Source organism: Rhinoraja longicauda, chromosome 28, assembly GCF_053455715.1.
Source record: "Rhinoraja longicauda isolate Sanriku21f chromosome 28, sRhiLon1.1, whole genome shotgun sequence".
NCBI classification, from domain to species: domain Eukaryota; kingdom Metazoa; phylum Chordata; class Chondrichthyes; order Rajiformes; family Arhynchobatidae; genus Rhinoraja; species Rhinoraja longicauda.
The window spans coordinates 28,884,754-28,900,713 of NC_135980.1; the positions used below are offsets into that span (position 1 = coordinate 28,884,754).

Sequence of the window (15,960 nt, forward strand, 5' to 3'; positions counted from 1 at the left end):
CACAAAATGCTGGAGTAACTCAGCGGGACAGGCAGCATCTCGGGAGAGAAGGAATGGGTGACGTTTCGGGTCGAGACCCTTTCTTCAGACTGAAAGAAGGGTCTGAAGAAGGGTCTCGACCCGAAACGTCACCCATTCCTTCTCTCCTGAGATGCTGCCTGACCTGCTGAGTTACTCCAGCAATTCATGAATAAATACCTTCGATTTGTACAGCATTCTTACCTTAAGGCCAATGTAATCCAGGACAGCACATTAAACATTCAGTGTAATGTTTACAAATCCGAGCGGGTTGTGCAGACTGAGCGGCCTGGATAGAGTGGATGTGGAGAGGATGTTTCCACTGGTGGGAGAGTCTAGGACCAGAGGGCACAGCCTCAGAATAAAAGGACGTTCCTTTAGGAAGGAGATGAGGAGGAATTTCTTTAGTCAGAGGGCGGTGAATCTGTGGGATTCTTTGCCACAGACGGCTGTGGAGACCAAGTCAGTGGATATTTTTAAGGCAGAGATGGATAGATTCTTGATTAGTGACGGGTGTCAGGGGTTGTGGGGAGAAGGCAGGAGAGTGGGGTTAGGAGGGAGAGATAGATCAGCCACGATTGAGTGGCGGAGTAGACTTGATGGCCGAATGGCCTAATTCTCCTCTTATGAACGTATGAACCGAAATCCGTTACATAGGGGCTGGATTTTGTGAGGGTTTACTGTACAGTATTTACATTACAGTGAACCTTTCTGTGAATCATGTTTCCAAGTCCTGTTCCAGTTCACCATTCCCATTTCCCTGATCATAGTGGGTTAGTGCAGGCAGGTACAGTGGGCAGCGTGGGTAGTCATGGTGTGCTGAAGGGTCTGGTTCTGTGCCGGACGGACTCCATCACTCCATGACTCCACTTTCTCCAAATCTTTTGGAAATGAAAACTAATATGTTTTAATGAAATAACCGTGGTCTCCAGAGTGTTGAGCAGCCAACTGTTACAGTAACTACAGCCACCTGAATAATGGGCTGCAGATAGACCAGTGTAACCCAAAGGCATCAGGCGTGCACTCGCACATAACGGTCTTCCATCCCGTTCTCACCATTACGCCGGCTGCCTCTGGAACCACTATTTTTTTCCTCAGATTGTTTTGGAAGTTTATATCTCCTCTCTTTCACTTGCTCTCGCCAACTATTCCTGTTTGTTTTAAATATTTCCACTCCCTGCTTTCTTCTCCCCTTCTCTTTCCATTCCACATTCTCTCTCTCTCTCTCTCTCTCTCTCTCTCTCTCTCTCTCTCTCTCTCTCTCTCTCCTCTCTCTCTCTCTCTCTTACCCTCTCCCTCACACTCTCTCTCACATACTTTTTATTTCTCTCTCTCTCTCTCTCTCTCTCTCTCTCTCTCTCTCTCTCTCTCTCTCTCTCTCTCTCTCTCTCTCTCTCTCTCTCTCTCTCTCTCTCTCACTCTTTCTCTCCCTCTCTCTCTTACTCACTCTCTCTTACTCACTCTCTCTCTCTCCCTCTCTCTCTTACTCACTCTCTCTTACTCACTCTCTCTCTCTCTCTCTCTCTCTCTCCTCTCTCTCTCTCTCTCTCTCTCTCTCTCTCTCTCTCCTCTCTCTCTCTCTCTCTCTCTCTCTCTCTCTCACTTGCTCTCACTCTCTCTCTCTCTCTCTCTCGCTCACTCTCTCTCACTCTCTCTCTCTCACTTGCTCTCTCTCTCTCTCTTGCTCTCTTACTCTCTCTCACACTCTCCCTCACGTTCTCGCTCTCTCTCTCACTTGCTCTCTCTCTCTCTCCCTCTCTCTCTCTCACTCTCTCTCTCTCTCTCTCTCTCTCTCTCTCTCTCTCTCTCTCTCTCTCTCTCTCTCACATACTCTTTCTTTCTCTCTCACATACTCTTTTGTTCTCTCTCTCTCTCTCTCTCTCTCTCTCTCTCTCTCTCTCTCTCTCTCTCTCTCTCTCTCTCTCTCTCTCTCTCTCTCTCTCTCTCTCTCTCGTATCTGGCGCTGTAAGGCAGCCACTGTACCATTGCACCAGTGTGCTGCCCATCACTATACCCAATCATGCCTTACACCAAATATTACCATTAAAATGCCGGGTGGCACGGTGGCGCAGCGGTAGAGTTGCTGCCTTACAGCGCCAGAGACTCAGGTTCGATCCCGACTACGGGCGCTGTCTGTACGGAGTTTGTACGTTCTCCCCGTGACCTGCGTGGGTTTTCTCTGAGATCTTTGGTTTTCTCACATTCTCCTCGTGTGTGTAGGGGTTTTGTTAGCGCGCAGGGATCGCAGGTCGGTGCGGACACGGTGGGCCGAAGGGCCTGTTTCTGCGCTGTATGTCTAAACTAAACTGAACATTTGCACTGTGTTTATTGCAGGTTGACTTGTGCCAGCTGGGCCCATTGCCTCGTGTGGATTTGATGGGCAATCGGAACCTCTGAGGAAGGATGGCACGACCTGCACGGATGAACCTGAGTATTCCGGGTAAGGGATGCTTACGGACAGCTTTGCTCTGCACTACGTCTCCACCAGTGGGAGAGTCTAGGACCAGAGGGCACAGTCTCAGAATAAAAGGACGTACCTTTAGTAAGGAGATGAGGAGCAATTTCTTTAGCCAGAGGGCGGTGAATCTGTGAATTCATCACCACAGTGGAGGCCAGATCATTGGGTATTTTCAAGGCAGAGATACATAGATAGATTCTTGATTAGTACGGGTGTCAAGGGTTATGGGGAGAAGGCAGGAGAATGGGGTTAGGGCAGAGCAAAGATAGTAAATAGGGCAGAGCAAGATAGGCCACTCCACCCTAAAAACCGTAATTTGTCATTTTAGTTGTCAGAAACTTGCAGAAACATTTAAAATGAAAAATAACAAAAATCTGTGAGTTGATAGATGAGATATATTCTGCATTTTAATGGTATCATCACACATACTGTTCCCCCAAAACACTGGTTACACCGCGAGAGGCAGAGCGAACGGCAGGGTTTGCTTACTAAAATGGCGGACGTTACGCCCCTTTGCGCGCTACACTTCAGTAAAGGCGATTTGGACGGAGTGGTTCATCTTGCTCCTCTAGTATCTTTGGTTGGGAGGGAGAGATGGGTCAGCCATGATTGAATGGCGGAGTAGACTCGATGGCCCAATTCTGCTCCTATAACGTACGAACGTATCAGTTTGTTATGGCATGGTGGAAGACGTTTCTTCTTACATGCTCTACGTTCAGGACCTGCTTAAGTGTTAAGTGCGCGGTGGCGCAGCGGTAGAGTTGCTGCCTTACAGCGAATGCAGCGCCGGAGACTCAGGTTCGATCCTGACTACGGGCGCCGTCTGTACTGAGTTTGTACGTTCTCCCCGTGACCTGCGTGGGTTTTCTCCGAGATCTTCGGTTTCCTCCCACACTCCAAAGATGTGCAGGTATGTAGGTTAATTGGCTGGGCAAATGTAAACATTGTCCCCAGTGGGTGTAGGATAGTGTTAGTGTGCGGGGATCGCTGGGCGGCGCGGACCCGGTGGGCCGAAGGGCCTGTTTCTGCGTTGTATCTCTAAAAAAAAATCTAAATCTAAAATACTGGTCCTTTGGTGTACTCTAGGGTTAGCAGGGAGAGATGAGGTTAAGAGGGAGTTGACTCATACAGTCATAAGGGATAGGAGTAGAATTAGGCCATTCGGCCCATCAAGTCTACTCCGCCATTCAATCATGGCTGATCTATCTCTCCCTCCTAACCCCATTCTCCTGCCTTCTCCCCATAACCCCTGACACCCGTCACTAAACAAGAATCTATCTATCTCTGCCTTAAAAATATCCACCGACTTGACCTCCACAGCCGTCTGAACTACAGCAGTGGATTTACCTGGATGTTTAGTTTAGTTTAGAGATACAGCGCGAAAACAGGCCCTTCGGCCCAACCAGTCCGTACCGACCAGTGATCCCCGCACACTAGCACCATCTTACACACACTTGGGACAATTAACAATTATACTAAGCCAATTAACCTACACACCTGTATGTCTTTGGAGTGTGGGAGTGAAACCAGAGCACCTGGAGATAACCCACGCAGGTCTCGGGCAGAACATACAAACTCCGTACAGACAGCACCCGTAGTCGGGATCGAACCCGGGTCTCTGGCGCTGTCAACAACTCTACCGCTGCCCCAGGTTGGTGAGGATTGTTCCGAAGCCCTTCTAAGGAAGGTTAATATAATGTGATAAATAAATAAACGATAAAATAAATAATAGACAGACAAATAGATAGATGGACAGGCAGATAGATAGATAGATACATGGCTAGATGGACAGACAGACGGACAGACAGACAGACAGACAGACAGACAGACAGACAGACAGACAGACAGACAGACAGACAGATGGATAGACAGACAGACAGACAGACAGACAGACAGACAGACAGACAGACAGATAGATAGATAGATAGATAGATAGATAGATAGATAGATAGATAGACCCCAAACGTCACCCATTCCCTCTCTCCAGAGATGCTGCCTGACCCGCTGAGTTACTCCAGCATTGTGTGTCTACCTTAGACAGATAGATAGACAGACAGATAGATAGACAGATAAACAAATAGACGAACAAATAAATAGATACGTAAATAAATAAATAGACAAGTGAATAATTAAACAGATAAATGAATAGATAAATAAAATGTAGATAAATATATAAATGAATAAATTAAATACATTCCACCCCCAGGGCGCTTCTTGTTGCATGAGGTGTGGGTGACCCCTGGTCTGTGTCTCCCCCCAGATCTGGGCAGCCGTGCGCTGTACAGCGATGTGGACGACAGCCAGAAGAGCCCGTATGCCGTTGAAACGCCCTACGGTTTCCAGCTGGACTTGGACTTCCTCAAGTACGTGGACGACATCCAGAGCGGCAACACGCTGAGGAAGGTGAGCGTCCACCGCAGACGGAGGGCCCGGCCGTCGGGCAGCACCAGCGGGTGGACATCCACAGAGTCGCTGTGCTCCTCCGCCGGCGAGGACGCCAGGCCAGTGGCCACCACCGCCACCACGACCACGAAGCTGAGGAGCCACCCGGCCGCTTGTGGTCAGCAGCCCGGCCCCATGTCCCCACCGCCCGCCGCCAGTCTCCTGCCACCACCTTCTCCAAGGTCTTGTGTGGGTCTGAGGGACATTGGGGTGGAGAAGACTCTGCTGGAGACCAGTCGCCGGCTGGAGCAGGTGTCGCCTGGAGTCGTGGCCAGCCCTGGGCTGTCGTGGGGGGTCGGGTGTGAGACGGAAGGGGGTCCTCCAGGCCACGGACAGACCCCTGGTCAGCGGGACCCTCTGGCGGGCAGCGCCGACCTCACCTCCCCGGCGCCAGGGGGCTTCTTCCGCTTCAGCCCCCTGAGCTCAGGGAGGAGTTCGCCGGCCGCCGGAGTGACCATGGCCGCTGCCCACCTCCAGCAGGTCCGACAGCAGATGGCCGCCGGACTCAGGAGGCTAAGGGAGCTGGAGGAGATGGTCAAGCTGATCCCTGCCCTGGAGAGGAGGTTGGGCGCTGCAGACAGGGAGAAGCGGCAGCTGGCGGCCGCACTGGAGGACAGGGAGAGGGAGAGGGAGGGGGAGAGGGAGGAGAGGGAGAGGGAGGGGGAGAGGGAGGGGGAGAGGGAGAGGGAGAGGGAGAGGGAGAGGGAGAGGGAGGGGGAGAGGGAGAGGGAGGGGGAGAGGGAGAGGGAGAGGGAGAGGGAGGGGGAGAGGGAGAGGGAGAGGGAGAGGGAGAGGGAGAGGGAGAGGGAGAGGGAGAGGGAGAGGGAGAGGGAGAGGGAGAGGGAGAGGGAGAGGGAGAGGGAGGGGGAGAGGGAGAGGGAGGATAGGGAGAGGGAGGATAGGGAGAGGGAAAGGGATAGGGAGAGGGAGAGGGAGAGGGAGAGGGGGGAGAGGGAGAGGGGGGAGAGGGAGATGGGGGAGAGGGAGGGGGAGAGGGAGATGGGGGAGAGGGAGGGGGAGAGGGAGGGGGAGAGGGAGATGGGGGAGAGGGAGGGGGAGAGGGAGAGGGAGAGGAGCGCACCATCCCCGCCGCCCCGCCAGCGATCCCACAGTGCGGGCAACGCCAGCTTGAGCCTCCGGCCAGTGGCCAGCGGCAACACTACAGTGGGCATTCCCGCCCGGCCAGTGGCCAGAGGCAGTAGCAGCACTGCATTGGTGGACATTCCTGCCCTGCCAGTGGCCAGAGGCAACACTACAGTGAACATCCACGCCCGGCCAGTGGCCAGAGGCAACACTACAGTGGACATCCCCGCCCGGCCGCCCGCAGACCCCCAGGGCAGGAGGGGCAGCAAAGTGCAGGAGCTGAGGCGGCTGACGGAGAGGCTGGGCCAGGTGGACAGGGGGAGAGGGGGGGCCAGGGTGGCCTTGCACCCAACACCCACCCTCAGGTCGGTGGGCGTGGGCGAGGACGTGGACATGGGGCGGGTGGTGTGTTACTACCGGGCGGAGGTGGCCCAGGTGGGGGTGGGGGCGGGGGTACAGGTGGCCCAGGTGGGGGTGGGGGTGGGGGTACAGGTGGCCCAGGTGGGGGTGGGGGTGGGGGCGGAGGTGGCCCAGGTGGGGGTGGGGGTACAGGTGGCCCAGGTGGGGGTGGGGGTACAGGTGGCCCACGTGGGGGTGGGGGTGGTCGAGGCCATGCTGGGCCTGAGCACCGAGGCGCAGGAGGAGATGGAGTTCCTGCAGGAGGTGATCGAGGGCCAGAGGGCCAGCATGGCGGTGATGGAGGGCGAGTTGCAGGAGGCTCGCCACCAGCTCAGGCAGCCGCCCCCAGGCCGCAGGGAGACGGCCGACGCCGGGGTGATGGCCCGGGTGCCGCTGGTCAGTCGGGCGGTGGGCGACCACGTGGAGGTGGCCGACGCCTCGGTGAGCTGCTCGCCCAGAGTGGCCAGTGTCGGGGTCAACTGTACCCCCCCAGTGCACGACATGTCCGTGGGACCGGACAGTCCAATCCCCCCACACACCGAGACCGGCCCCCTACCCTCACCCCCCACCCACCTCCCCCTGGGTCGCGGGCCGTGTCCAGCGGGGTCTGGACAAGGGGCGGCCGGAGAGGCTCCTCACGAAGCCTCCACCAAACACGTGGACCTCAACATCGAGCCGGTGATGACGGGCGGCGACGGGACCGCGGCGGCTCCATTGGGAGCGGGGAAGGAAGATTGGGAATTGGGAATCGGGACCAAAGATCTCGGCGCAGCCACGTTCACAGACGGGGTGACCAGAGTCAACCTGTCCAAGGACACGGTCCAGGAGAAGCGAGTGGCGGTGAAACTCTGCGGCGCGTCGTTGCAGTTGGTGTGCGAGAGAAAGGCGAGTGTGGAGGGAGGAGATCGCAAGCCCATGGAACCACCTCACACGGTCAACCCCGCCACAGGTGAGTCTGCGACCACACCTCGGACTAACGACCCCCACTGCCATGCACCCCAGCATGGGCTTGCCAACTACTCACTGCCATGCACCCCAGCATGGGCTTGCCAACGACCAACTACCCCACTGCCATGCACCCCAGCATGGGCTTGCCAACTACTCACTGCCATGCACCTCAGCATGGGCTTGCCAACTACTCACTGCCATGCATCCCAGCATGGGCCTGCCAACGACCAACTACCCCACTGCCATACACCCCAGCATGGGCATGCCAACTACTCACTGCCATGCACCTCAGCATGGGCTTGCCAACTACTCACTGCCATGCACCCCAGCATGGGCCTGCCAACGACCAACTACCCCACTGCCATACACCCCAGCATGGGCTTGCCAACTACTCACTGCCATGCACCTCAGCATGGGCTTGCCAACTACTCACTGCCATGCACCTCAGCATGGGCTTGCCAACTACTCACTGCCATACACCCCAGCATGGGCTGGCCAACTACTCACTGCCATACACACCAGCGAGGGCTTGCCATCCAATATGATCATGGCTGATCATCCACAATCAATACCCCGTTCCTGCTTTTTCCCCATATCCCTTGATTCTGTTCGCCTTAAGAGCTCTCGAATACATCTCTCAACCCGCATTCTCCGACCTTCTCCCTGGCCGTAACCTTCACCACCCTGACTTCCTTCCCTGCTTCTGTGAGAGGGCGTCTCTCCATAACTTCTGGGGATACATGGGATGCCTAAGCAAGAATCTCCGCTGTAAAAATACCCAATGACTTGGCCTCCACGGCCGTCTGTGGCAATGGAGATGTGCAGGACACGGTTGAACCACAGAGGGTGAGGGTGGGGATGGGGGTGGGGGTGGGGATGGGGGTGGGGGCCTGGGACGCACTGCCAGGGGGGGGGGGTGGTGGAGGTAGATACGATAGTGGTGTTTACAAGGCATTTAGATAAGGCTCATGGAAGTGCAGGGAATAGCGGGATATAGATCATGTACAAGTAGTGGTTGCCAACTATCTCACTCCCAAATACGGGACGAGGTGACGTCACCGCCCGCGCCCCCACGTGACGTCACCTAGCCAGCGGCCACGTGCTCCCGCTCCACCAATGGCGGCCGCCCGGGCCGGGAGGCGGGTTGCTAAGCAACCTCCATTAGGCGAACGCACTACGAGGCCCCGCTCCCCGAACACACTCCGTTAGCCTACAGTGTCCGGGCCTACAGCGGCCCCCCGGGGCTACAGTCCGTCCCCCCCCCCCCCGGGCCTACACTGGCCTCCCGGGCCTACAGCGTCCGGGCCTACACTGTCCGGGCCTACACTGTCCGGGCCTACAGCGGCCCCCGAGCCTACACTGTCCGGGCCTACACTGTCCGGGCCTACACTGTCCGGGCCTACACTGTCCGGGCCTACAGCGGCCCCCGAGCCTACACTGTCCGGGCCTACACTGTCCGGATCTACACTGTCCGGGCCTACAGCGTCAGGGCCTACAGCGTCCCGCGGGCCGAACATGGGACAAGGGCGGTCCCGTACTGGAAAAACCAATTTAGCCCGAAATACGGGATGTCCCGGCTAATACGGGACAGTTGGCAACCCTACTCTTAGCACACCTTAAATGTTCCTCTGGAATTTCGAGAACCTGAAAAGACCGAACAGGTTCAGTGGATATCTTTCAAGGCAGAGATAGTTAGATTCTTGATTGGTACGGGTGTCAGACGTTATGGGGAGAAGGCAGGAGAATGGGGTTAGGAGGGAGAGATAGATCAGCCATTATTGAATGGCGGAGTAGACTTGATTGGCCGAATGGCCTGATTCTACTCCTGGGCGGCACGGTGGCGCAGCGGTAGAGTTGCCGCCTTACAGCGAATGCAGCGCCGGAGACCCAGGTTCGATCCTGACTACGGCCGCCGTCTGTACGGAGTTTGTACGTTCTCCCCGTGACCTGCGTGGGTTTTCTCCAAGATCTTCGGTTTCCTCCCACACTCCAAAGACGTGCAGGTTTGTAGGTTAATTGACTGGGTAAATGTAAAAATTGTCCCTAGTGTGTGTAGGATAGTGTTAATGTGCGGGGATCGCTGGGCGGCACGGACTCGGTGGGCGAAGGGCCTGTTTCCGCGCTGTATCTCTAAATCTAAAAAAAATCTATTTGTTATGATCTTATGACCTTAAGGTGACGAGGGAAAGATTGTATAGGAATCTGAGGGGTAACTTTTTCACACAAAGGGTTGTGGGTGTATGGAACGAGCTGCCGTAGGAGGTAGTTAAGGCAGGGACTATCACAGCTTTTAAGAAGCAGTTAGACAGGTACATGGATAGGACAGGTTTGGAGGTATATGGACCAAGCGCAAGCAGATGGGACTAGTGTAGGTGGGACATGTTGGCCAGTGAGGGCAAGTTGGGCCGAAGGGCCTGTTTACACACCGTGTCACTCTATGCAATGATTTATAAATAATTTTGCATTTTGAACATTAAAATTACCATCCAATATGAGTTTGAGGGTTACAAGTCATCCACTATATGGAACTGTGGAATTCATTGCCACAGACGACTATGGAGGCCCAAGTCTTTGTGTATTTTTAAAGCGGAGATAGATAGATTCTTGATCAGTACGGGTGACAAGGGTTACGGGGAGAAGGCAGGAGAATGGGGTTGGGAGGGAGAGATAGATCAGCCATGGTAGAGTAGACTCGATGGGCTGAATGGCCTAATTCTGCTCCTAGCCTTATGAACTAATGGTCCAGAAACAGTCAATGTTTGAGGTCAAAGATACGTCCATTCCATAAAGTGGCTTGGAGCCAGTCAAAATCATCCTCCAAGTTTGATTTGAATGAGCCGCACTAGCCAGTTCAGTTTCGTTTATCGTCACGTGTATCGAGGTACAGTGAAAAGCTTTTGTTGCGTGCTAACCAGTCAGCGGAAAGACAACCGTGTTCTTGCAGAGGAATGGAACAGAGGACTGGGGTGGAGGGAAAGGTGGACCAGCAAATGATTGAGTGGTGGAGTGGACTGGATGGGCCGAATGGCCATAATCTGCTCCTATGATTTATGATCCTATGAAACTTCATTGCCTGACCTGCAGAGTTGCTCCAGTAGTTTTGTTTAATTTAGAGAGACAGCACGGAAACAGGCCCTTTGGCCCATCGGGTCCGTACCGACCAGCGATCCCCGCACACTAACACTACCCGACACGCACGAGGCACAATTTCTACATTTATACCGAGCCAATTAACCTACAAACCTGTACTGTACATCTTTGGAGTTTAGATTTTTTAGATTTAGAGATACAGCGCGGAGACAGGCTCTTCGGCCCACCGGGTCCGCGCCGCCCAGCGATCCCCGCACACTAACACTATCCTACACACCCTAGGGACAATTTTCACATTTACCCAGTCAATTAACCTACATACCTGCACGTCTTTGGAGTGTGGGAGGAAACCGAAGATCTCGGAGAAAACCCACGCAGGTCACAGGGAGAACGTACAAACTCCGTACAGACAGCGCCCGTAGCCAGGATCGAACCTGAGTCTCCGGCGCTGCACTCGCTGTAAGGCAGCAACTCTACCGCTGCGCCACCATTATGAGTGTGGGAGGAAACCGAAGCTCTCTGAGAAAAACCCACGCAGGTCACGGGTAGAGAATGTACAAACTCCGTACAGACAGCGCCCGTAGTCGGGATCGAACCCGGGTCTCCGGCGCTGTAAGGCAGCAACTCTACCGCTGTTTTGTGGCACAGACAGATGGTTTAATTATGCTTTAAGGAGTTTCAGAATTTAGTGCGACAGTGTCACACACTTGGCACAGTTGACAACTGGAGTGAGTCACAGGGGACATGCGTGTCCAAAGTGGAATGGAGACGTGATACTATCTCCCATGGTCTCATTGCAGCTTGATGAGAATTGATTAGGCGTTTACTGTTTATCTTTCCAATAGGAGTCCTGAAGTCGATCATGAAAAAGAAGGATGGGTCGTGCAATTCCGAACCGAATGCGAGCAAAAAGAACCTACAGTTTGTGGGTCTATTCAATGGAGAGTATGTGACCATCAGTCCAAAGTTTTGTGTAATTTCTGTTGAATGTGGGTATTGAAATGTGTGTAGACTCAAAATGCTGGAGTAACTCAGCGGGTCAGGCAGCATCTCGGGAGAGAAGGAATGGGTGACGTTTCGGGTCGAGACCCTTCTTCAGACTTGAAACATGTTCTCCTCACGGAGAGTAAAAGAGAATAACACAAGTTACAGGAGCTGAATTAGGCCACTCGGCCCATCGACTCTACTCCGCCATTCAATCGTGGCTGATCTATCTTCCCCTCTCAACCCCATTCTCCCCTTAACCCCTGACACCCGTACTTATCAAGAATCTGTCAATCCCCGCTTTAAAAATTAAAAAGAACTTCGGCTTCCTCACACAGCCGTCTGTGGCAATGTATTCCACAGATTCACCACCCTCTGGCGAAAGAAAATGCCTCTTCTTCTCCTTTCATGTCAAGTTAAACCGTATACACTTGATTTTAAGGACCTCTTTGTAATGGGTTTTGATTACAGGGGACAGACCGACCAAGTTTGGCCGCCAGGCCGCGCCGGCCGCCACCACCACCGACCCTCACCCACACACCGGCCGCCCGCGACCATGGACTCCGCCGATCCTCGCCTCTCCCGCTATCGGCAGCAGGCCGGGCCCATCAACTCACCTGGACTCCAGGCCCTGGTCCAGACCGAGCCGAGAAATACCTGCAGTCCCCCCACCCCCACCTCTATCTCTCAGTCTGAAGAAGGGTCTCGACCCGAAACATCACCAATTCCCTTCTCTGCCTGTCCTGCTGAGTTACTCCAGCACTCTGTGAAACGTCACCTATCCATGTTCTCCAGAGATGCTGCCTGTCCCGCTGAGTTACTCCAGCGTTTTGTGTCCATCATCCTTCTTGAGGTACGGGGCCCAGAGCAGCTCACACAGAAATACATGGTGACACAACAATGCTGTGCGGTGAACGTGTTGGTGTGGGGTGGGCTGGCACCAGGTTGATAGGCTGAAGGGCCTTTCTACGCTCTGCTATAGTTCTCAAAGTGGAATTCTGACTGTGGGTGGTTCTGTAGATTGTGCACATTGCAATAAATTGAATAAGGCTTGGCGGCACGGTGGCGCAGCGGTAGAGTTGCTGCCTTACAGTGCCAGAGATCTGGGTTCAATCCTGATTATGGGTGCTGTCTATACATTATCCCTGTGACCGTGTGGGTTGTCTCCGGGTGCTCTGGTTTTCTCCCACACTCCAAAGACGTGCAGGTGTGTAGGTTAATTGGCTTTGGTAAAATTGTAAATTGTTGAATTTTCTTATCGAAACGTATAAGATTATTAAGGGGTTGGACACGTTAGAGGCAGGAAACATGTTCCCAATGTTGGGGGAGTCCGGAACAAGGGGCCACAGTTTAAGAATAAGGGGTAGGCCATTTAGAGCTGAGATGAGGAAAAATATTTTCAGTCGGAGAGTTGTGAATCTGTGGAATTCTCTGCCTCAGAAGGCAGTGGAGGCCAATTCTCTGAATGCATTCAAGAGAGAGCTAGATAGAGCTCTTAAGGATAGCGGAGTCAGGGGGTATGGGGAGAAGGCAGGAACGGGGTACTGATTGAGAATGATCAGCCATGATCACATTGAATGGCGGTGCTGGCTCGAAGGGCCGAATGGCCTCCTCCTGCACCTATTGTCTATTGTCTATTGTCTCTAACGTGTGTAGGATAGTGCCGATCGCTGGTCGGCGCGGACTCTGGGCAGTAGTGCCTGTTTCCGCGCTGTATCTCTAAAATAAACTAAATTGAACTAAGCATTGAGATGCAACGTTTAACGAACTTTGAAGTCGCCTGATTATAACGGGAACTGTGTTACGTTTTTCATCACAGATATGAAACGAGCTCCAGCGAGGAGTCGAGTGGCGAAGAGAGCTCCAGGGACAAGGTGACTGTGGACAGCTCGGACAGCGAAGTGGACAACTGCAGCGACAGTTCAGACGAGGACGGCGTGGCGAACCTGGATGACAGCGACAGCGACCAGCATGAATGTGCTGAGCAACGCAGGCACAAAGCCAGGAAGGAGATGCTTGAGCAGGGCGGACAGATGGAAGCAATGCCAATCTGTGAAGAAGACATCAAAGAAAAGTGAGGATAAGCTCATTCATTTGTTCAAAGGATATATCAGCAAAATGTTTGGTATCTTTGATCAGTGCAAAAAAGAGTCTAGTTGTTCAATGGTCCTGTGGTTCAACGTTCAATGGTCCAATGGCTCAATGGTCAATGGGTCAATGCCCAATGATCCAATGGTTTAATGGTCCATGGTTTAATGGTCCATGTTTAATGGTCCATGGTTTAATGGTCAATTGATCAATGGTCAATGATCAATGGGTCAATGATCAATGGGTCAATGATCAATGGGTCAATGGTCCAATGGTCAATATTTCAATGGTTCAATGATCAATGGTCAGAGCAATGGGTCAATGGTTCAACGGTCAATGATCAATGGTTCAACGGTCAATGATCAATATTTCAATGGTTCAATAGTCAATGATCAATGAACAATGGTTAATGGTCAATAATCAATGGTCAATGATCAATGGGTCAATGATCAATGGGTCAATGATCAATGGGTCAATGGTTCAATGATCTAATGGTCAATGGTCCAATGGTCAATGGTCTAATGGTTTAATGGTCAATGGTTTAATGGTCAATGGTCTAATGGTCAATGGTCTAATGGTCAATGGTTTAATGGTCAATGGTTTAAAGGTCAATGGTCAATGGTTTAATGGTCAATGGTTTAATGGTCATTGGTCAATGGTTTAATGGTCAATGTTGCTTTATTGTCACAAGTGCAAATGTACAGTGAAATCTTCTTTTGGAGTACAGTTCAGTAAAGTATTACCGTACCTAAGCACAATCCCCGATTAGCAAAGTGAACAGAAATAGTCCGCTAAAACCGCATGCAAGAGGCTCCCAGCATAGGCATCATTTTCAAAGTCCAGTCCGCGCTTCTATGTCTTAAGAGTTAAATGTCATACAATGTCTTAATTTCTGACTAGGGAAATGGGTCATTTTTCATTAAATTAGAGATACAGCATGGAAACAGGCCCTTCGGCCCACCGGGCCCATGCTGTCCATAGCATAGATCACCCGTTCACACTAGTTCTATGTTGTCCACGCACTCTCACGCACTCTCTACACAGTAGGGGGAATTTACACAGGGCTGATTAACGTACAGGCTCGCACGCCTTTGGGATGTGGGAAGATTCCGGAGCACCCGGAGAAAACCCACGCAGGTCTCGGAGAGAACGTACCAACTGGGTACAGACAGCATCCGAGGTCAGGATTGAACCCGGGTCTCTGGCGCTGTGAGACAGTATTTCTACCGCCGCGCCACCGTTGGTTTGCATGTGACATTGAAACGTCGAATATAATTAGAATTACCATCCAAACCTCCACGATGATGACCTCGCTGTTTCAGACAGTGAAGTAATTAATTCAGATCTCAAAGGTCTGACGGTCAGTGAGTATAGCTAAACCGAGCTGACTTACCTGGGTTCTAGCCTGCTCTCTGTGTGGCTGAATGAGCTACGAGCGGGAAGGCGAGTGAAAATTTGCCATTACCCTATGTACTGCTTGAGAGACAGATTGGAAACAGGCCCTTCGGCCCACCGTGGCACAGCAGTAGAGTTGCTGCCTTACAGCACCAGAGACCCGGGTTCAATCCTGACCACGGGCGTTGTCTGTATGGAGTTTGTACGTTCTCCCCGTGACCGCGTGGATTTTCTCCTGGTGCTCCTGTTCCCTCCCACACTCCAAAGACGAGCAGGTTTATAGATTAATTGGCCTTGGTACAAAAAAATTGTAAAATCTGTTCCAAGTGTGCGCAGGTTAGTGTATGGGGTGATCGGACTATTTTAGATCGGACTTTACTGGACTTTATCTGCTCTGAACGCTCTTCACGTTATTCCCTTTATTCTGTGTCTGTACACTGTCGGCCCGACCCTGTCATTATTAAACTTGACTCCAGTGTTTGTTGATGAAGGGTGTTGATCTGCACATTTCCTCTTTGTACTTTGAATGCTTATTTTTTAGGAGATAGAGAACAATAACCCTAACTATCCACACAGCGGAAAGTGTGGTTCAGCAGCGATCTACTGCCATAGACTAGGCTTGTACTCGCTGGAATTTAGAAGACTAAGGGGGGATCTTATTGCATCTCTGTGCATCTACCCGATCTATTCCTCTCATGATTTTGTGTAGCTCTTGTTGTCCCACATCCTCGGGTGAAACAACAAGAAATTCAGAATCAGTGGTTCGCCATTGTCCCATTTAGATTTCAGAGATACAGCACGGAAACAGGCCCTTCAGCCCATCGAGCAGTGATTTGAGTTTGAGTTTAGTTTATTGTCACGTGTACCGAGGTACAGTGAAAAGCTTTTGTCGCCTGCTAGCCAGTGAGCAGAAAGCTAATACATAATTACAATCGAGCCGTTCAGTGTAAAGGGAATAACGTGAATAAGGTTTAGTGCAAGGTAAAGTCCAGTAATGTCCGATCTAATATAGTCCAAGGAATGGAGACCCAGCCTGCTCAACCTTTCCCTACAGC

General features: G+C 52.4%; 1 protein-coding gene across 1 annotated transcript in view; it reads left to right on the top strand.

The window, feature by feature from the left end:
• Positions 1 to 15,960, top strand: part of kank3 (KN motif and ankyrin repeat domains 3) — a 58,252-nt gene that overhangs the window by 24,677 nt on the left and 17,615 nt on the right. Inside the window, exons 2-7 of the mRNA XM_078423895.1 lie at positions 2,353 to 2,458; positions 4,737 to 5,542; positions 5,987 to 6,442; positions 6,554 to 7,349; positions 11,284 to 11,383; positions 13,242 to 13,496. Coding sequence (XP_078280021.1) covers positions 2,422 to 2,458; positions 4,737 to 5,542; positions 5,987 to 6,442; positions 6,554 to 7,349; positions 11,284 to 11,383; positions 13,242 to 13,496 — 2,450 coding nt within the window. The 5' untranslated portion in view covers positions 2,353 to 2,421. The remainder of the gene's footprint in view (positions 1 to 2,352; positions 2,459 to 4,736; positions 5,543 to 5,986; positions 6,443 to 6,553; positions 7,350 to 11,283; positions 11,384 to 13,241; positions 13,497 to 15,960) is intronic.